This window comes from Stegastes partitus, unplaced genomic scaffold (assembly GCF_000690725.1).
Source record: "Stegastes partitus isolate 25-593 unplaced genomic scaffold, Stegastes_partitus-1.0.2 Scaffold1229, whole genome shotgun sequence".
Taxonomy (NCBI): Eukaryota; Metazoa; Chordata; class Actinopteri; family Pomacentridae; genus Stegastes; species Stegastes partitus.
Genome location: NW_007578960.1, coordinates 273,792 through 296,253, shown reverse-complemented (window position 1 = coordinate 296,253; position 22,462 = coordinate 273,792). Strand labels below are relative to the sequence as shown.

The 22,462-nt window shown below is 38.8% G+C and overlaps 2 protein-coding genes across 3 annotated transcripts in view; one reads left to right on the top strand and one right to left on the bottom strand.

The window, feature by feature from the left end:
• mcph1 (microcephalin 1) overlaps positions 1 to 21,553 on the top strand; it is a 33,269-nt gene extending 11,716 nt beyond the window's left edge. Inside the window, exons 14-15 of the mRNA XM_008297567.1 lie at positions 20,662 to 20,899; positions 20,990 to 21,553. Of these exons, the coding sequence (XP_008295789.1) occupies positions 20,662 to 20,899; positions 20,990 to 21,042 (291 nt within the window). The 3' untranslated portion in view covers positions 21,043 to 21,553. The remainder of the gene's footprint in view (positions 1 to 20,661; positions 20,900 to 20,989) is intronic.
• On the bottom strand, positions 1,166 to 14,603 carry angpt2a (angiopoietin 2a). Of its 2 annotated transcripts, none has more exons than XM_008297569.1 (9): positions 14,081 to 14,603; positions 9,924 to 10,079; positions 8,779 to 8,900; positions 8,416 to 8,654; positions 7,064 to 7,191; positions 6,439 to 6,540; positions 5,463 to 5,629; positions 3,987 to 4,117; positions 1,166 to 2,470 (listed from the first exon to the last, which is right to left on the bottom strand). In XM_008297569.1, the coding sequence occupies exons 1-9, from the start codon at positions 14,348 to 14,350 to the stop codon at positions 2,298 to 2,300; spliced, it is 1,488 nt and encodes a 495-aa protein (XP_008295791.1). In that variant the 5' UTR covers positions 14,351 to 14,603; the 3' UTR covers positions 1,166 to 2,297. The 2 variants fall into 2 exon arrangements, with proteins under 2 accessions (XP_008295791.1, XP_008295792.1); XM_008297570.1 differs by having other exon boundaries at positions 7,070 to 7,191.
• Positions 21,554 to 22,462: the final 909 nt, after the last annotated feature.

Sequence of the window (22,462 nt, the reverse complement as noted above, 5' to 3'; positions counted from 1 at the left end):
CACATCCAGCATTGGGCAAACCACATGCTTCCCTCTTTTATTCAGTTTCTGTGCTTTGTGCTTGGTGTTGCCTTGAGCGGTTGGTTTTATTCACACCTTTTGCATATCTTGTTATATAAAGTAAAGTATATGCGTTCAATTAATAATGTATGACCTTACTGAATTGATACTAAGATTGAAAGACTGAAGCATCCAAGTAATGAGAGGCAAGTAGGTGAAATAGTTTTGCCACTTTCACTTAAACTCAGATCTTTGTAGTCACGTAGTTTCGTGGTTTCCCTATCTCTTAGATATCTCTATGTTAGGCCATGAAAGCCCCTCTCCAGTCATTGATTAAACCTCTAAAAACCCATCTCTGTGTATCCATCTTACATATTTATAAATGATTTTCCACAAAAACAACCCCTTCCTGCCTGAAAATGACTGAGATGTAACTCCAACACCATTGATTTCTTTAGAATGTGCGGCTCTAACAAATCCCAGCCGCTTTCTCCATGCACCTCTGCTTAAACACTGTAAAAATACTCTAAGCTACACAATAGCAGGTTGTAATATGAATGTGCAAACAAAACAAAACAAAAAAACAATTCTGAAAAGAATAATGATACAAGTTGACAGGATTGGTTTGTTTGAGTTGTTCTGAAACAGCCTGAGTCTGAATCCTTGTGTCTAAGACTGTCATCCATGCATTGCATTTTCATGGTGGAAAATGCTCAACCATAGCATTGACTGCTGATTTTGCTCATTATGTGACTTCTAAAATATGTAAAACACCATATGAATGTGTTTGTTATAATATAAAACACTTTATTTTATTTAGTTATTTATTTACTTATTTTTAATTTTTAAAAAATACTTGATTTTTTTTTTCCCCTTAAAAAAATCCCCCCAAAAACACTTGATTTTCACTGAAGGGGAGGTCCAAATCAGTTGCAGTTGTGAGGTGATTGGTCCATAGGGTTATCCCAAAAATATAGATTTGGTTATTTTACACATAAACAGTTTTTTTCATTGATTTCACCCGAACTCGCGATGTAGTGTAATATCCACACATAATGACATACAGATTTTGTGATGCCACGAGGTATAACTGCATCACTATTCTGATGATTCAAATTAGAAATGTGTAGATCAACCTTTAAAAAGCAGCAACAAAAAACACAAGTTTGGAACATGTGAATTTATTATGCATTTTGTACTTGATGAAGCTACAGAAATGGTTTTGAAGAAATGCAGAAAACATTGCGGTGTGTACATCTAACAGGCTGTTTGTTCTTGTTCACTGGACTTAAGAGTTAAGGCGTCACCAACAACTCAGCTGTCTTAAGCTCTCTGCTTTGTGGTTGGCGTTTAATATTCAACTTCACGTATGTAACAGCTAGTAGAACATTACAGCCAGATGCTGCTATAGCCGGAACTGACTGGTGAAAAATTCCCCCGTAGGCCCAGCTTTTTCATGAAGTCTGCTTGTTGTAACTTATTAAAAAAACATTACAGAAATACAAAAAAAAGAATACTTTCCCAAAAACTGCAAAAAAGGTCATCTTAACCTGTTAAAATGTAGTAAAGTACTGAGGAATTATATTAAAATAATGCTTCTTAGTTCGTGTGCAATGAAGTCATTAACTAGCTAGAAACTAGCAGTCAAGATCTGTCGCAGATCTCCTTCATATATAATAAAGTTAAATATCAATCTTAAAATCTACATATAAATTAAAGAAACAAATGTACATACATTCTCTGAAGTAAAACAATGTTATCTTAAGAGAAGCCGTTTCTGTGGCATTGTTACATTAGCATTTACATTTTAGGCGTTCAACAGAAAGTCTTTCTACAACACATAACAATCACTTTGAGCCAGTCGTTTGTCTGCATCTTGTACCATAGTCTCTTTTGTACAATGACATTGGCAGCTATCATTTAAAACATAGTTAAATGGGTGCTTAAGCTATATTAAAATGACCCAAGAAATTAAATTAATATCACATTTCACTCTGGCATCTCCTGTCTGGTTAGCTAGCTGTTAAAATGTATTTACTATACCTATAATTATCTATACACACCACAGGCAGGAGTATTTTCAGTATAGATATTTGACAGTGTCACTTTGACCTGTCCGTATTTCACAACAACCCATTTGATTCAAATTATTAAAGACATAAACATGAACAAAGGTATCTAAAAATATTACAATGAAGTGCTTTGGCTCCCTTGAGAAGTTTTATTTTTGGTTTTGCTGTTTGTTGCTGTTTGTCAGGCAGAATTTCCTCCCCACTTTGTTTAATCGGTGTGATGGTTCAAAGGGAACCCGAGAAGTCCACCGGTCTGATCATCATTGTAGTGGACTTCAGTGAGTAGCCTGAGCCTTTCCAGTAGTACCATTTGATTCCATTGAAGCGGTTGGAGTTTTGCCCTTGCTGGTAATACATCCCATTCAAATTGGATGGGCCGCAGGCATCAAACCACCAGCCTAGAACATCAAAACATTGTCAGTTTAAATGTAATGCTATCAATGCTATCAATCAAAAACAATCTATACAGTGTTGGTTTTTTTGTTTTTTTTTAACTTGGATGTGATTACTGTCTTTATTTACAATATACATGGGAATCTGTTTTAAGAGCTGGACATAAAACGTTGTCTCTCTTACTCTTGGCTGCTACTTCTGTGACCCATGTGTGAACATTTTCCATGACCACAGACAGAGATATAGAATAAACTCGAATATCACACATTTTAAAGCTTCTTTTTAAGCGAAGCCATCTTTGTACGATTTTTAATGCATGTAAAATACGGTTCTAGAAGGCTGTGAATGAGAGTAGAAGCTGTCCAATGTGGCTTCCTTTGTATATTTTATTTATGAAGCCATATATGAGAGAAGCTGATTCAGCTCTATGATAACAGAGTGTGAAAGAGTTCCCCATGTTTAACTGCTCTGTGCTCTATTGTCACATTGTCAGATTCAGAAAAAAAAATGGGATCAGAAAGGATTCAGCAGAAACAGAGATATCATCTTTTCATTCCATGTAGCCTTCTTCCTTGTCAAGACCTACAATGGAAATCAATAACCAACAGTGCAGTCAAGGCTCAGGTGCGTTATGCTAGTAATGGTTGCTGTAGCCTCAATCTGCTGGCGTGAAGCAGAGAGCACAATACAGAGGTCCACATGTTTTTTTCTTCATTTTCTTCGTTTCAGATTTTGCCTCAAGTGACATCTCTTGAGGCGATTTATGAGATTTCCCAGACCCCTTTATGAGACTCCAAATAGCCTTATATCACTTGTTTTTTTCACATAATCATCATCTCTCTCCATCACCTGCAAAGCAGAGCTCCCATTTCAAAGCTTCATGGTTGAGTTGTTTTGAAAGGCATTATACTGAGAGGAGTATCCTTCATTTACATACAGAATGATTGCCTTCATTTAAATGTTTTTTTATTCGATACGAGCAATTTCCGATTCTTAATGACACATCCTGCTTTACTCCTTTTCCTGGCCCATCGCCACTCAGTCACGATTGTGTACAATGCGCCTATGGAGTCCCCCTTTGAGAGACCCCCTCATGGGAAAAAAGGGATAGGGTTAAGGTTTTCATGCTTTCATGGTCACTTGGCAGACCCGAATACAGAGGGAGACAAACTTCTGGCAGCAGAGTCACTTTCAGGGGAATGGAGGAGGACCTTTTAGCTACAAGAGGAGAGAGGGAAAAGCTCTGTTCCCAGGCTATTAATGTCAGCCATTGTAGGAGCTGAATTCCCCAATGAGTTGATCAGTGATTAAGTCTGAGCTAATTGTGCTCTTTGACATGGCCACAAAAGTACGACGGCCCTTAAGATGCCCTTGAAGATTTTTGGGGCAAGTGCCAAGATTTGCGTGGGTGGGAATTTGTTCCACAACAAGTGTCCATCGCTAATTAACACGATTAGTGTAGTTTTCCAAGAAGCAGAAATATTCATAAACAAAAGTAATTTGCAAAAACTTGTTTCTTACCTCCTGTTGTCAGTTGTGAACATTTGCAAACACATTTGTCGTTGTCTGCATCCTTTGTACTGAAATCACTTCCTGGCTGCCCAATGCTGCTTATTTTGCCTGCTGTTCCACTGTAGCCTTTAAGGTGTATCCTGTAGAATGGAAAAGGAAAAATGAAGGAAGAGGAGGAGGAAGTCCGTGATTGCTGTTCCTCAAAAGGCATCGCTCACTTCTACAGTTCTTTGGCCGTAGCTTTTGGGTTTTGTCATGAGGATAAATTTGGGAGCTTTTTCATGCGCATTTATGTCATTTTGGTTTGTTTCTGGTGAAGTGATGTCATATGTTACTGTGCTGTTTTAGTTAATGCCAAATGATTTATATAATTCTATTTGTATATTTTCTTTTTAGTTGGGTGGTATTACTGAGCCAACAGACCAAATTGGTCATTGTTAAGTAGACTGAAGACCTGAAAAGAGCTGTGTTAAATTGGAGCATTTCAAGGTCTGTTTGTCAAATTCAAAGGAAGTATCCATTCCACTCCTAAAATCGGCTTAGGTTTGAAAATACATCAGAAGGTTGTGTTATTGCCAGGAATCGCAGAGTGAAAACCAAGACGTTTTATGTATTTCCTATTTTTCAAATACTGACCAGCTTTATTACATTTTCTTTGGGCTGATGCCAGTACATCAGTTTCAGGAAGCATGTACATGAAGAAGCACCGTCCGGAGGAATTTCTATAATGTGTCTTGCTTTCAAGTACTAGTTTTTGATTAGCATTTATGATCAAGAGCAGATCTTTTCAAAGTAGTTTTCCCAGAGATACATGATAAGACCCTGGGACATTCTGTGAGTCTTGTCAGAAGAATGTGGAATTAAATGTCTTGTGCCTTAGTGCTCAGAGTTAACAACTGCAGAACATTCAGCAGAAAATCACCACAATCACTGTCAGTGTGACCATTGATGTGGTCTCACCTTCGCTGTCGGTGAGGCAATTGTAGAGGATTTACTGGATAATGGGACTGAATTGCAGATCTGCATGTCTCCAGTGGTGGTAGAGAATGTTGTATGATAAAATAATACAGTCAGCCTTGTGTTCCTTCAGCTTCAGGAAGATGTTTGCGCATTAAAGAGACTGCCGCTACACTAGCCTGCCTTTTATTTGTTCAAGGTCAGTTGAGGCCAGTTGATTCATAATATTAACACAGTTGTTACTTTCATTATAGTAACTGCACAGCTTTGAGTTTTCATATGATCCTTGGCTGAAAACAGTTTTTGGAATGTATTCAGGATCGCAGACTGGTAAAAACACTGTTGTAAGACAGAGGCATCATTTGCTGACAGGCTTCTTTGTCCTTGATAACTTAAGCTGCTGGAGCTGTGCTTTTTTTTAATTTTTTTTACTTCAAGCAAAAATCAAGCAAAAATTCAGTACTTGACACTTATTATGAGAGCTCTCTCCCTTAGCAATAAATCTCGGATGATATTAGAACAACTTACTTGTAATTTTGTGCTTCATTGTCAAGCGAAAATTGATCATATTGTGAGAATCCAGAGTTTCCTTCCCAGTCACTCAGCTGGATCCGTAGTTTGTAGGACTGTTGCTTTGTCAGTCTGGAGACAAATTCATTTCCTAACCAGAATTCACCTGAAGGTTCTCCAAACCCCTTAAAAGACAAAAGAGGAATATAATTAAACCTTGCAGAACCAGTGCAGCAGAGCCAGAGAGATTGCTTTTTCCAACAAAAGAGTAAACCAACAGAGGACCACGGCGTACTGCACATTTCTTGGCTGTGATAATTATTCCCAAGAACTAAATATTTCATCAGGATTCACAAAATGGTGTTAGCAAAGAAAACAGTCTCAAATATTCACATTCACAATGAAATGTTGATTTTTTTTCAAAAGATGCAAATTTGAACTGAGCTTGTACTGTGGTATGAAATGACATGAATGCTGTCCTTTGTTATGGCTGTTTGTCAGGACTTGAGATTGAACTCTGAGTGTATTTTTGCTGTGGTTTTAGCCTATTTATGTCCTACTTGACGTTGGCAATGCAAGTGGCTATTTTTGGGAGTCATCTAGATCGTTTTACGATGGCATCTTATAAATACAGTTTCAGATGCGCTGACAGAAATAATAAATACGCTGTGATTAATTCTGATACTTGAATGATGGCACATAGCTAAAATTCTCGTGGTTTTAACATGTTAAGGGACACTACTGGCTTTATGTTCATGAACAACACATTGTGATTGCTTAAGATCTCTTTATTAGTGCTTTCAGTTTGTCCCTCCTTCTTTGGATTGAATTAAGAAACTGCCTCTGCTCTGACTGACAGCGCAGAATCACCAGGTCCTTAATACACAGTCAATGGACCAAACCAAATCTGGCCCCTGCTATCTGCATGTGGAATGAAAAGCGTAGCCTAGGAAATATTTTTTAAAGGGAAGAATTTCTTCTTGATAGCTTTTACCTTTTTGTACTCTTGCCACGTACGGTGAAAGTCAACACGGCCGTCAAAGCGTTTTTGTAGCACTGTCCAGCCTCCTCCTTCTGTCTCCATGTCACAGAAAGCCTGGAAATACGAGTTAAATGGAGTTGCCATGATTAATAATTAGAAAATAATGCTCTGTAAAGAATTCATGCTCATTTGTAATTTGACAGTGCTCTCTTCTTTGGGTCTAATTAAAATAAATGTTATGTTGCAATGAAAGGATGTGGGAATTAAGTCCAAGTCGTTGAAAAGTATCTAAGGAGATCACAGTTTTTGCTCAAGCATGCACATCGTTAATAGAAGTCTGAGAGCGTTTTAATTTGACTACTCCGCCCTCAAACACAATACTTGTAACTGAACTCTTCATCCAGAAGCGTGCAGTGTTCTATTTACAAAGTTGTGTAAGTGAGGGTAGGTCATTGCATGTCTGTGTGCATGTACACGTGCACTGTCATGGATTTATTTAGGTGTGTGCTCACAGATACATGAAAAGTGGTTCTTTCTGATCTAGTAAAACAAGCTCTCTCTCTTCTGTCATTAGGTTATTAACAATCTGAGTGCCTAACCCTCTGACAGCAAGTGTAGTCAAACAGGTGTACGTTACCTTTACCTCTATGGTAGTGTTGGTTAATGTCAGAGTGTAGACGCCACTCTGGGTGTTTCCAGACTTATAGACAGCAGCACAGTCCATGAAAGTAGTCGGAGTGTCTTGCATCATGACAGTTTTGCTTTCTGTGGAAGAAACCAGCCTTGTTAATGTTGCAGCACACAACTGTACAGCATTTCGGTGTCATCCTTTCGTCAGTTCTTGTCTGTTAATAATAAAGGTCTTATTCATTTCTTTAGTTGAATTGTGAATAATTTCTGTAAAGTTGTTCCCTGTGCCTTCAAGTATGCCAGCGCCACCACACGCTGTGGTTTCAAAACAACGCTGTGCAAGACTCTGGTCAATAAAAGGCATATAGGAACTAGTTAGGTACTTTGAAGGGCTCATACTGTACACATTTACAGGTTCTTTTTTTTTACTTTAATATTCAATGAACACATTATTTTTCCCATTAAGTACATTGTTACAGAACATTTTCTGACCCTCTGTCTCTATTTAAGCTTCTGAAAAGCCCAGTTTGCTCTGACTGGTCAGTAGACCTGATAAAAGCGAGGTACCACTGGTTTTGGACTGTAGCACCTGATATCTGAGTATAGGTAAAGACAGTCCGAGAAGAATCGACTTTTGCAAGGAAATGTCAGGGGACTGCAGGGAAGCTGCTCATTTTTTGTTCTTGGGTGTGCCAAACTAGCAGCTAGGCAGTCGTAATGAAAATGTTTTACATGGTGAGGTTGATCCTTGACTGAAGAAAAAGCTTTATTTCAAACAACATGTTTTAAGCATGTAGAGAGCAGCTTTTTCTATATGAGAAAATAACTTCCTTTGCTGTGAACTTTGTGCTTTGTAAGTTTGCAAACCTTTTAAATGCTCACAAAACGATATAGCTCACAAAAGGAAAAAGGATAACCATGATATGAGCTCTTTAAAGACTGGAAGCTATGAGAAATAACTAGCACAGGTCTGTCCAAAAGTAAAGCAATCCACCTACCAGGAACTGGAGAGAGCCAGGGGAGCTGTTTCTCCTTGATTCCAGTTGTACTAAACAAAGCTAACTAGCTGCTGGCTGCAGCTTCATATTTAACAGACTGATACATCTTGCCGCCAAATAGTGATTAAACGTATTGGCCAGAACATACGACGATTCTTTAAAATTACTTTTGCAAGTTTTCAGTGGCTCCAGCTGTCTGGTCTAGAGGTCAGAACTGTGGTTGTGCTGGCAGCTGTGTTGTTATAATACTTGCATGTGTACATACTGTGTATGTGAATATGAATGAGATGCCATATGTACTCTCCCTTTTATGGGTAGCTATAGGATAAAGAAGTTGCACTGACTTGAAGGATTGACTCACCTCGAGCAGAGCCGGCAGAGATGGTGTAAATGAGGTTGTTAACGGTGTCCAGTAGCTCCTGCTGCTGATGCTGTAGGACAGTGTTGTTGGAGGAGACCTTGAGCAGCTGCTGCTCCAGCTCACCGATGATGGCCGTCTGCCTCAGTATCAGAGTCTGGAGCTGCTCCTTTTCGTCTCGAAGCATCTTCAGCTCCACCTGCCTCTGCCCCTCCATCTCCTCCACCTTTTTCTCCAGAAAACTGGGGAGAAGCATTACGCTTAGTCTTTGTTCAGCCCAATACTGCAGTGTTAGTGACCTTGAAAATTTATCTGGGGGTTTTTTTGTGTTTTTTTTTTTACTTACTGTTGGTTTGATCTACTCACCTGTTTTTGTCATTCAGTTTGTTGATTTCATTCGTTTGGACAATTAGTTGTTTTTCCAACTTGTTGGTTGACAAGGAATTTTCAAGAAGTTGGCGCTCTAGTCGAGTTGTGTGATGAATTACCTAAAACCAGGACAACAAGATGAAATGGTTCAAACTGTGTCTCACATGTCTTGTGATAGGTTGTCCATTCATCCACCAGTCATCCAGTACACTTTTACATGCTTTAGATTTCCATGTAAGTGCCTCCTACTGTCTATGTCCAATGGTTTAAATTACCCTCGAGAACAGCAAGAAGATCCTCCAGTAACGACATTTTGCTCTCCACACAGCACCAGTTGAGTTCAACTGGAAATAGGATGTTTCCCAGTGAAACACTGATCTACGAGATGTAAGATTCTCTTATTTTGCATTAGTACATTTCATGTTCTAACCAAATTGTAAGACAAGTTTTAACAATTCGGAAAATAGTCAAAAAGAGCATGTACCATATAAGGAGATATAGCAAGAGCTGTAAATATGTAATATTCCACTAGTTGATCAAGTTCAGCACAAACCCAGTTTGCACCTCTGGAGTGAACAAACAGTCATTTGCAAAATGGAAAAACATGACAGGAAAGAGCAGCCATATTCCAATGCAGCAGACATACCTGAACAAGGACAAACTTTGGAAACCCATGTACTCTCACAGACCAACGTATTGAACCTAACTCTGGGGTTGGGGACCTTGCCACTAATTTCCCAGTTTGGAGGAACTGAACTCAGCAAAAAGCAGGTTGTTTACATGGATCCTAGCTATGTGTCTCCAATGGAGCTGTTGATGTCTTTGAACAGACGGATGTCTGATTGTGACAAACTGATAGACCCTTTCTCTGGGAATACGAGTGTGCTAATAACAGGAAATGCTGTACAGTTGGCTCACATAAGGTCATTGACGTGTAGCCACAATAATAAACTGACGCCATCATGCCTGTTTTTCTCTCTGCTTATTTTTTTAACGCTCCAAAGCTACAATTTTCTTTTTACAGTGTATCACAGAGCACACATGGACATGAATCTCTGAATGCAAAGAACAGGAAGCTTGAATTGTGGTGCTTTTTTCACATTACTTTTAGGCGTTAGAAAAAAACAAATATACAGCCTCACCTGTGCCTCAACATTTGTGAGTTTCCTTGTTTGCTCGGCGGTTTGACTCAGCAGGTTTGTTCCAATTTCAATCATCGTGGCTGTGTGGTTGTGTACAGCAGTCTGCTGGATGTGGACCATGTCCTGCTTCATGCTGTCCTGTATGTAGTTCTCTAGCTGAAATACAAAAGAATGACAATTAGATTGAACATGTAATGACTATTATAATTAGCCAGTAGTTTTGTTATACCTGAACAAAGCTGTGTTACATTACACACACAGAGGTTAACAGATTGACAGCTGGGTTCTGCTATTGTAATGTGGGACACAAAACAGCTCTGTTTTCCAATTCAGGTGGATGAAAAAGAACTCAGACTAGTGGCTAACAATCAGGAGTCAAACTCAAGAACGTCTCAGTAAAAAAAAAATGTTTTACTGTTCTATTGTATTTTGCTTCCTCCTTGTACACCAAATAGTTCACCCTTATCAGTTTTGTCAGTCATCCACATCGCTTATAGACTGCACATATCATCACAAAATATCCTTGCAATGGTGTTATCAAAAAAAACCTAAACCGTAATAACCATCTTAGTTTGGTTGTATTCATATGCAAAATTTGGATGATTTACATGCTTTAGAAAAAGGAAGATGCTCCTGTACCACAGTGAAAGGATGCAGCAGCACTGTAAGGAGAGCTATGTGAATAGAAATTAACAGGACTGACCCATGCAAGGTCTTTTAGGTTTTACATTATGTGCAGTCTAGTATTTAAAAGTCTCCTTGAACTCAAGAATGAAAGAAGTTTACATGGTCTTGTTCGTCCGGAAGGTAAAAAAAAAGAAATGTCTCCTCACTGACGCAATGTTGTAATAAGTTAAAAAAAAACTGTCTCAAGATAGTGTATAACATTTAGAGTTCTGATCTAACCTTGCCCATATCAAACCTTTTAATCAACTTCACGAGATTTGTTCTTATCTACCTAACAGTATCGCCAGATTTAGACGAGGACTAATCATTAAGTTATTTCCTGCATGGTGTTCCTGAGTGGCAATCAGGTCACACGACTCGTAAACAGGATGGAAGTGTTGAGTGAGGAGTTACATCCTTCATGACAGTCTGACTTGTGTGTAACCGTAAACCAGTGTCAGTGTAACATCTTTGTCATCCACACTAAGTTTGCATAATCACTTTTATTATTCCTTCATCAGTCAGTAATGCAACCACAGACAGACGCTTTTATTGTAATTACTTATGGCGAAAGCAACCAACAGATGTAATTAGCGCTAATTTTGTTTGTCTTCCTTTCTTGGTGTCCGCTTTGTTTGTGTTCTTGGATACACACAGATGTGTGGAAGGTTGTCATTGGAGTTGTTGGCAGGATGTCCCACTGACAGTAAATGATCTAATCAGTTGTTTACTCTCTGTGTCTCAAAGGCGTCAGCAAGGAATGACTTTGTTCCTCTTTCACATGAGGCGTGACAACAACTTCTTTTTTTTTTTTTCCTCAGCTGTCATTAGCTGGTGCTACATAAATAGTACTCTCACAAATTAAGTGGTTGCACTTAATATTAATTCATTATTTAATGGTTTTAAATGAGTAAGTCGTGAAGTTTTTCAGTCTTGGTGCAAGGGAAAAATAGCTTTACTTTGATGCTTTAATGGCTTCTTTCTGTAGATATCTCAAATCTGTTCATGAGATCACAGCAGTGTGAAGATGTTCACGCTCTGACAGACTGATTCTTCTAAATTAGGTGGCGCTTGTTTCTTCTCCGAAGTTCTGTATTCTCTAAACTCTTCCATCCATCTACTGACTCATCCATACATCAGTTGACCTGAGTGATTAATTTCTGTTATTACGTAAAATTAAATGTATCACCCACTGGTACATAAATCAGTCAATCTCTTAATTGTCATTTCCGGCTTATTCCTCTGCAGGGACGACTAGAGCTGAAAGCTTGACAACATGAAGTGGACACATTTTACCCTACTGAACTTTTAAAGTGCCTCTCAAGTCACTGATTAAAACCAAAAAAACTGCATTAAAGTTACATACAGTACTTAGATGTTTTTTTCCATGTAAATGATCCTTTCCTGCTTTAAAATGGCTTAGATGTAACTCTATATGGGAATGTGCCTCTCTGTAAAGTCTGTGTCTTTTTCTCAACCACACCTCCCCGCTTGCTGCAGCTCGAGCACACAAGCCCACCGAAGACTCTGCTCAAACACTGTAAAGCTTGACACAATCACAAGTTGTAATATTTGAGTAATTTAGCCATACATATACCAACCAGAGAAACAGTCTAAAGAAGAATAAGAACTTGGAAATCCCCAATCCGCAAGTTGACAAAATTGGTTTGATCAGTTGTGATGTTTCCAACATTTAAAAATAACCAGACTGATATGTTAGCATGGTAAAAAACAAAACTTGACCAGAGGGGTTCTTTAATCAAAATTTAAAACATGGTTTAAACACTTCCATATGTAAATTAAAGTCCTGCCGAAATACTAAGCTTACCGCTACTGCAGCAGACCAACCTGCTTTAATATTTTCACTGTTCAGCTGAAGTAGAAATGTGGGTTTCATATTTTATTTGTGATGACACAAGTTTTGAGAGAACTCACTTGTCTATCACACTTAACAGCTTGTTGCTTGGAGTCTTCGGGTCCAAAAGCTGTTGGCCACAGCACAGTTGCCTGCTTCTCGTCTGATAAAGTTGACCTCGAGTACGGCATAATGTTTCAACACAATTACTATAACAATTTCTATTATAATCGTCTGGTCGTATTCTTTATGACAAAGTGTGAAATAAATTTTAGGAAAGAACATTAGTGTTGGGAGACATAACTGTTAGCATTGCTTTAGCACATAATATATGCAATATGTGAAGTGAGTCAATAACTAAGAAATGTTTTGGCTCTGCCTTCCTTTCACTTCTTTTTTTTTTGTCCACCACAAGGTTTTATGGCCGCCTTTTTCTTCCACGCCTAACTATAACAAACCCTTTTCACACTTTGGCTGTGATTTCTCTTACATTTGTTCATTTGGAGAAGTCACAGCAGAAGAAGATACCAGAGTCCTCCTCTATGTACAGACACTGATGTGAAACATGTAAAGTATGCTGATACAAGTGCAGCTAAATCTTCAGTGACACCTCATTATTCCGCTGTCTTCTGTGCATATAACAAATATGTAACCTGTCAGTACGTTAGATGTGCTGCTGGGCTTTGTAAACCATTCAGTTGTGTTGGGAACAGGCTTGGATCGTCGAGGCAGCACTTGAGTTTTTGTCTGTGTGAGCGCAGTTGTCTGACCTCTCCTGTGAAACGGATCAGAACTTGTTTTATGTTACAAGACGGGAATCGTGTGATCAAGCTGTGAGATGCTTTTGTCTCGTCCCTCCTCGTCGTGTTTTGTTGTGATCATTAATCATACTCGTAAAAGGGTGAGGAGAGGGTTTAAGAAAAGAAGCGGCTTACTTCTTCTGCTCAGACGAGTAACGGGTCAGCGAACTAAAAGGAAAGTATGCATCCCGCGTGTGGACACCTGCGTTGACTCTTTGTCAGTCATCGAACCCAGTATGTGCTTTTCTACTGAATAAAAGTGTCCCACAGACTCTCAGCACATTTTAGTCTTTGTTTCCAGCTTCTGCTAATCAAAATAGATCCATTTACCTATTTAAACTGATTTTGCGTTTTTTGTTCAGTGAAATGGTTTCATTACTAATTTGTGGAATTATTCAAAATTACTGATGACAGAATGTTGAATAACAAAGACCTTGTGCTTTAGTGCAAGCTCTGAATTACTTGTCCATCACCAGAAATGGGTACGTTTCACACAGTAATTTCACCTGCAGTAGTGTATGTGAAGCTTTCACATGCGTTTAGGGGAAACTGTCCAAATTAGCCATTTGTTCAAGTTACTTGCACAATGCTACATAGTTTTTTGTGGGTTTTCTTGAAAAATCCAGACCCTCCTTGGCACAGAAAATAGGAGTAGAAGTGAGAATCTCTCCTCTGTCACCCAGGCTCTTCAGCACATTTTGTCTTTTTAAACATCACTACAGTTTTGTTTTGTTTTTTAGAATGCCTACATAGACTTTTTTTTCCCATTTTCAAATCACTGTGATTGAGACAATCATTGGTATTAATGAGAAATCCCGTGTGTGACACAACTTTACCTTGAGCAGCCACTGTGTGTTATTCTCCATGGTGATCTCCAGTTGTTCCAGCCTCTGAATTGACTCGTTGTTGTCCGTGGGTCCATCCTTTTGCTCTGGATAGTTGTAGCTGTTGCTCTGGGTTTGGCAGTTTTCTTGCTCAGGCAGCAGAAATGTGTAGCTGCAAGGGCCGTTTTGGATCTGATATTGTCTCTTACCAACAGCACTGTATCCTGTTCCCAGACCAAGGCAGAAGCTTATAACTAACAAGTCCACATTCACCATCTTCATAGTAGAACTTTTCACCTCAAAATCTTAGTACAGTTATATCCCTTTGGACTTCCAGGGTTTCTTTAATCTTCTCTCTATAATTGGATGTCTTTTCCCAGCAGCATCCAAGTGTAAACGGTTCTCTTGAGGTTCTGCAGATTCCTTTTATTACCTCTCTGTGGTAGGAGGAGAAAAAGCCATCAGGAATTAGAGGTAGTGTGTCCTTGGGTTACTGGTGCCAGACTGCATGTGCTCGCCTTTCATCAAGCCCCCCAACCACTTGCTAAAGTGGTTTAAAGTCGCTAACTGTGAGTTTAAACCACTCCCCCCCTCGCTGTGACCAGTCACTGTGAAGAGCAGTGAAGTGGAGATTCCTTTCAGTACACACTCGCGAAACAACACACAGGAGCTGATGCACAAACTACACATCTTTCACTACATCCTCCACAATACCCACATGTTTTTTTGTTGGGTTTTTTTTCTGCTCTAGTTGAACTGCTACTCAGGATGCAGCTGTCCACCTTCAGCGCACTCTTTGATAGTAGCAGTGGCCATCCCATTCATTGAAAAATATTTCCCGGCCTACGACAAACACACGAGCACCTTGAATGGATATATATAAAGGACAAAAAAAAACCCTCCATTTAAATTATATTATTAATTATTTCCTGCTGTGTCCTTATAAGAGGCTACATCTATATTGGACAATCTACTGAAATCTACTGATTTTCTCTTTTTTAGGCTTTTTATATGTTTTTTTCCCCAACAAACTAAGTTTACTTGACAAGTTCATAATGTCAGAAAACAATCCAAAATTCCCAGCTCTTCCTTTTGGTCTCGGGGTCCATAAATTTTCATATCATCTGCAACTGGTACAAACTAAAGTGGCCGTTTGATGACCTCTAAACCACAAGATAGTCTTGGCTTTTTTTATTTGCATTTGCTTCAGGGTCGATTTTTGCCATTTTAGTCCAAATGATCTTGGCAGAACTTTGAGTCATCAGTATAATGAAGTACGATTTGCTCCTACGCTTTGAGATCTCAAAAGTTAGGGGAAAATAGTTTTCCTCTCTCATGAAAAATTACTTTGTAAGTAAGTTTAGACCACTCTGTTAAATTAGTGATTTTGTCCAGTTTTGAATGTGTGAGCTGGCTGTGGGTGTTTTCTGTATCATGGCCCATTCATGTCCACACAAGCTGAAAATAGCACAACAAATAGTGATCCCACACAGATTTCACATTTCATTTCAAGTGTGATTCTGGGCAAGTTTAAGTGATCGAACTAAGAAATATGTTTCTACAAGAATGAATGTTTTCATGACCAATAAATCCATGTTCTGACGTTAAGTAGAATTGAGTCTTCCCAGACGTCTTTCAGAACAACATGCCTGAAATGCCTGTGTTAGTGACTTGTTTGTCTGTGGCTTAAAGACGTTTACTGGAAGATTAGGGGCCTGCCTCCAAACAGCATATAATGATGCAGCTAAATACAAAGTTTCCTTGTTATAGTACATATCCTGCAAATCATACATGAAAAGTGTGGGATTTCCTCATCTTAGCATTATCCCAACCTGACCAAATTTTTCCAGTCAGTAAAGTTTGTCTGGATTTTCTTTGACATTGGAGAACCAGCTGCAGGTGTGCTGTCCAGGAAGGGATTTGTATTGCACACTGAATAGTTATTCTGCCATCATATGACCACATTTTGGTGTCAACTGCACCATATTTCATTCTTTGAGAAGAAAGCCTCAGATTGACCCTGTGCAGTGATATAGAAATACCAAAACAGAATTGTAGGAAGGAGGCTGATGTAATAGTTACTGTAAAAGGGAAATGCAGCATATTTAAGGCACGTTACTTAATAGGAAGGGCTTGTCATCATTCCAACAATATTGACTTTTTTCAATTCAAACAGTAGGTTCATCTGCACCAGTTTTTGTGTTTCCGTCTGCTTCACAGTGATTGAAAGCACAGATGAGGAAAGAACATGAACAGTGATTTAATTAAAAAAAACATTACATCCAGGGACTATTCATTTAGTGAGTTATCAGTGAGCAACATCCTATGTATAAGACACACTCAGACAGCTCCCTCATACTCCGAGCATGTGTAGCAGCTGCTGGACTGCCGAGCACACACTCTGTCATTATGGAGAGTTGTTGAGCGCAATTTGTTCTTACCTGGTTACAGGGCTGCACAAGCTGTCTGCCTGACTTGCTTGTGCTGCCTTTCTGCTCACTGGCTGCACACAGCAAGAAAAATGTAATTGCACTGAATGGCGACAAAGCCATTGATTGTGTTGTCAGAGATAGAAGGTTGGATTTTTCATGTGAATGACAAATATATTGTTGCTTGCACAATAGATTGCAACTAATCTAAGCTGTGACAATTTCAAGAGTGTTTATCAGTAAAAGCTCATTACTACTGGCATCTCTATGACCCATTCATTGGAGATTTGAAAAAATCTGCAGTATTACTGAGGCAATTCAGGCTCCAGCTTGCAGCCATTTGATTAAAAATAGGTTTAGAGTCATATTACAGATGTTTAAAATAGTTATAGCAGATTTTAACTATAAAATGTGGTAAATGACAATATGCAATGTGACCGGGATGTCTGGTAGAGATGAAACTGCAGCACCACCTGGCTTGACAGAGCTTTACACTGAGCTTTTGCCCACTGCTCAACTGCCCGTTGTGTACATTTACTGTTTTAGGTCACTGTGATTGCTGTCATAATGTAATTTTCAGTAGCAACAGGCAGCTGTTTTCAGCAGTGCAAAAGCTGGAAAAAAAACCCATATAGATTACCTGCGTAGTGTTAGAAAGCATGCAGACGCAATTAGCAACAACCTGGTAAACATAGTGGAGCATTAAGCAGCTAAAGAACCAGGTGTTTTCTTCAGGAGATGATGGAGACGACAGTGTAGGCCATAAGCAGCAACAAAAAAAAAAAAAGAAGAAGAATTTTAGACTTAGTCTGCCAGAAGCCCAGAAACATAACAAACAAATAATAAGGTTTGCTCCGTACCTGCTGGTTATATAAATAAGCTACTTTTACCCACATGTTCACCATATCCCATTAAATGGGGATGATGTAAATGCTGCCTGCAAGCAGCCAAAAAATATATGCACACACCCTTCCCCCCAAAGAATATGTCTTCATTTCATAATTAGGTTTTTTTATGGATTTATTTTATCACGTCACTTTACATTCCAGTGGTGTTGTCAGCAGCTGCTCACGTTTCAACCAATCACGACTCCCACCTCATAAGAGAGCAAGTAGGTACTGCTGCCAGATGTTGTGAGGTAACATCTGAGAGGAAAAAATAGTTCTACTAATCATCTGACAAGCAAGGGCTGCAAGGTGGCAGGTTGCAGCAAGAAGATCGCCGGTTTGCGTCCCGGTGAGGACACCCGGGATCTTTCTGCATGGAGTTTGCATGTTCTCCCCGTGCAGCGTGGGTTCTCTTCGGGTTCTCCAGCTTCCTCCCACAGTCTACAAACATGTTGGGGTTAATTGGTGATTCTAAATTGTCTGTAGGTGTGAATGTGAGTGTGCTTGGTTGTCTGTCTCTAAGTGTAGCCCTGTGATGGACTGTTGACCTGTCCAGGGTGTCCCCTGCCTTCGCCCTAAGTCAGCTGGGATAGACTCCAGCCCCCCTGTGACCCTAGTGAGGATTAAACAGTGTGGATCTAACTAGCTGCTTCTATAAATAAACAACGATAGTCACTAAACTATTTTAACGTTGTCACATCATCTAGCTTATTTACCAGCCTGGCTGGCTTGTGAGCTCAGATTGTTAGTCAGCACTAAAACGAAGAGCCAGCGTTGGTGAAGACAACCTGCTTAGTCAGCTTTGCACATGTGCAGTCTTGTTAAGACAAATAAATAAATGAAGATGCTCGCTTCTGTGCCTGTGTTGTTTATTTGCATCAGCTGCTTCTAGTTAGTTGATTTAGAATTTCTTTGGCAAGGGCTAAGCTAACAAGGACTAAGTGGTTAATTCTGGAAGCAATTAGAAGCGTAAGAGACAGATTTGGGTATTATAATAACACATTATTAGATTACACAACTTTAAATCTCATTATGTATTTCCTATGTATTTAATTTTCAACATATGGGGCTATTGTTGTGTCAGCTTAAGATGTACACTGAGATGTGGGTTGTGGTAAGTTATCTTTGTTGCATCAGTAAAGTAGTTATGACATAAAATGCATTGAACACACCACAGTAAGTACATGACAGAGTGGTGGTGGGGACAGTTAGTTCAATGAAAATGAATGGAGGGCCTATGGCCATGACAGCATGGTAATTTACACATCAAAAATCTTGACAGAAATGCTTTCTGTTGAAATTGATTAACCACTTTTACAGTCCTGCCGGTGATGTATTTGAAAACATGGTGATGTTGTTTGTGTGATTTATACATAGATGTGCTCGTTCAGCTCTTTCTTGTGCTGCACTGTGTTTCTTATAGACCATATAGACCATATAGTTTTCAATCATTCTCTCTAAAGCGGGTTAATGCTAACCTGACACTGCCTCCTGATTTCATGAAGTAAGGTGAGACTTGTGTGAACATTGACAAACGACTAAAAGCCTCAACACTTGCTTCCAGACATTCAACGTTCAATAGAGCAGATTGCCCCCTTTAATTTACCGTCTGACCTCTGTTAGATACAGAGCAGAGCTGTATTGAGAGTTTGGAACATCACTCACCAAACACAAAAAAAGCACACCTTTGTAGTGTATTCACATTCACACGGACAATACTGTGAGAACAGTGAGGGCTGCAGAAACAAAACCAGGCATGTGAATTGGCATTGTTGCTCATCATCGAGTTCAACAGCAAGTCAAGAGTTATCAAGAGTTAATGTGATTCTTTATGTAGGTATTTCAGCTTAGTTATAAAAAAAAAAAAAAAAGATCAGGTAATTAAAATAGCTAAACGTCAGTTGATGTTATTCTACTGTAATAAACTGTAATAATATTGAGGTTTCACATTCAGCAGTGGCTTGAAAATATTTACTCATACTAACAACAGCTGCTGCTGTTTAAATTGGCTTTCATGGCACAGTCAGTCTTTCAGTGGTGGTGTTCCAGCTTCTGTTTTGCTTTTGGCTGTGAGGGTCTGCGCCTCACAGCCCAGGTCTTAAGCTTCTGCTGTAGCTCCAGCAGCCACCTTCAGGCTAGTTTCAGTACTTCAGTGGTGAAAGGAGCTTGAAGGGCTCAAATCTGAGGCTGTGATGACTTACAAATGAGGTTCTTCAGGGTTAATATGGGTACTTCAATTATTTCAATTGCCCAGCAGGAGATGAACTGAATTTGAATTAAATTAAGTGTATTCAACAGTCACAATGCACTTATATTATCATCAATACAATGTAAATGTGAACAAAATTCAGTCCTCGTGTATATAAGTGTTATGCAGATTGATCTTCATCATGGTGAAATATTGTTTTCATGTTTATCCGAGAAAAGACCTGTGACTCACTTAAGATACATCCGTGAAACATTTCCTTTTGAAACATTGATTCAGTAGAACTGCAACATTTCCCGAAAATCTAAGCACACAATGAATGCTGGGAAGTATGCCAAAAACCTAAACGTTTCAGACAGATCTAATTTGACAGAGTAGTGAGCAATCAGCAGGACATTAATTAAGCTTCAGTAAATCAAACAATTTGAACTCATGATTGTAGTACAAGTTTGTCTATACACAGCCAGGTGTTTTCACAGGTGTGTGGGTATACACATATACTATATATATATATATATGCTGTATTTGACTTACACTTACGCTCATGTATTTAGACCACAGACACTTTCCACAGGAGACAATTTGACGTGTTAGTCGGTAAATTACGGATGAAAATACCTAAATTAATGAAAGTTGAATTGATTTAGCCTCTTCTTCAGTTTCAGGGTTCCACTGGCATGACTTACTGGGGCACTGGAATATAATATTAATGTTATTAGCAACACCTGTGTTTGTTCCTGTCAAGTCAACAGGTCTGCCTTTTTTTTTTTTTTTTTTAACTAGTTCAGAGTTTGGTAGCATCTTGTTATTCCATCATCACTCAACTCAACTTCAACCTGACTCGAGGTTTAATTAATCAGAGCAAGTGACAACGTGTTTGATTTTAACTTTGCCTGATTTGCCTGATTTGCCTGATGATTAAATTCTTCAGTGAAAGCAACACTCTTTGGAAAATTTGTGCAGGCAAATGTGGAAAGCTTTTTTTTCTTTTAAAGTGTCATTGAGTCCGGACTGTACTTCTGTGAAAACTTTGCATCAGTATCGTGTTTAACTATTGTTTCCTCGTCCCAGATCTGTCGTCTCCAGAGGCACCTGTCCGCCGGGGAGCACCAGCAGGACCTGTTCCAAGGCCAGCCAGCCATGTTTGTGTCCCAGCACGCCCAGCCGCCCGCTCAGAGTCTGGTGGAGCTGATTGAGCTCTGTGGAGGGACAGTCTGCAAAACTGTGCGGCAGGCTGGCATCTGCATAGGGAAGTACAGCGGCAGGAGACCAGAGGGAAGCAGGATCCTGTCTGAGCAGTGGGTGCTGGGTAAGATATGCTCTGCTATGCTATGCTATGTGATAAATAATAAATTCTTTCATCATGACACGAATAATTGTCTCTCTCATTTTGTTTCAGACAGTATCACACATCTGAAGAAGCTCTCATATGATAGCTATGACTTGGAATGACAGCTGCCGGATTTTTCTTTGACTGTGAAGTTTAGTTTTATGAATATTATGCTGGACAGTACCTCATCATACAATATGCTCTCATTGCAGCCACACAGCGTTCCTCTTGTGCAGGTTTATCAATTTGCTTTGCAAATATGTTCAGGGGCTTTACATAAATTCTCACAAATAGTCTAATTTCAAAGACTTTTAGTTCCTGGTTGCTATGGAAACCTGTTACTTCTCAGGACTATCGAATATTCAGAAATGGTCGACTGTGAAACATGGAAAATGGCTTTGACAGTCTGTATGTCGATCCCTTATCGTTTGCATTTCTTTCAATAAAGTAGCAACCACTACTGTGTCATGGTGTGTTTTTCACACAAGACTGTTTTTAATTTCTAACAATGTGATTTTAGAAGGAATTGCTGAGCCACTTCAGGACAGTGAATATTGTATGCTTATAGAAATTTTTGTGATGTCACTTTTAATAATAAAAAAATAAAAATAAACATTTTGATTTTGAGCTGTGGTTCTGTTATTTTGTGTCAAATGATTAGGATTTGAGAATCAAGGTCACTAATGAACACATTCTACAGACTTTCTCTAGACTAAAACTTGGGATTTATTTAAATGTGTCTGAGTTTTTTTCTTTCTTTACAATCATAGCATAATGAAAATACTGCCCTTTCAACAGCTTGATTTCGAAAACAGATTAGTAAGATGGTTCAGTCTGACAAGTGTATTCAGAGTTCACTTGGCATGGTTACTCAGTTAGAGATGATAAATAAAACCTGATGTATCACAGCTTGTATTCACTGTTTCTAATTACTCAGCAGAGATGCAAAGAAACAACTTTACTTGAATACTATAATTAAATTGTGCAGAGATTAAATGTACCAGAACTATACGATATAATTAGTCATTTTTACAGTTGTTACTATTTCTAAAAAAAATAAAAAATTCTGCAAGACTTTAATATGATAAAGTATAATGCACAAAAAGAAACCAACAGAACAGTGCAGTGAGTCCTTAAATAAGTGAAGAACTTAACTGCTGTGCATTTTGCATGTAAAGTTTACTGGCCTCCTTGTTATTTTACCTACGTTTAGATGTCAGTTCATAAGGCCGAGGCTGGCAAAATAAGGAACTGTAGCAACATGTCACTTAGAATAAGCACAGTGTATCTGATAGTATACAGGACTATCCCTCACCTCTGTTTTTCTTGATCTTAACTGTGGCTCTAAATCAGGCAGGGTAATTACCGTTACAATAATGATGAAGGTTCCTAGCCTTAATATTGAAATTATTGTCAGGTTAAGTTGTGTTTTACCTTGTTTTTGTAGGGTTTTAATCCTCAACATTGAAAGTACTCTGGTAAATGTACACCATCAATAACACACTGGAGTATTAACCTCAATATTTGAACTTGTTAGGTCAA

Bases quoted from the DNA above. Each gene is read 5' to 3' on its own strand.
- angpt2a (XM_008297569.1), bottom strand. From the start codon at position 14,350: ATGAAGATGGTGAATGTGGACTTGTTAGTTATAAGCTTCTGCCTTGGT. The intron at 10,080-14,080 runs GTAAAGTTGTGT...TTTGTATTTCAG, and splicing joins ACACACAGTGGCTGCTCAAG to CTAGAGAACTACATACAGGA. The intron at 6,541-7,063 runs GTAACGTACACC...TCGTATTTCCAG, and splicing joins ACACTACCATAGAGGTAAAG to GCTTTCTGTGACATGGAGAC.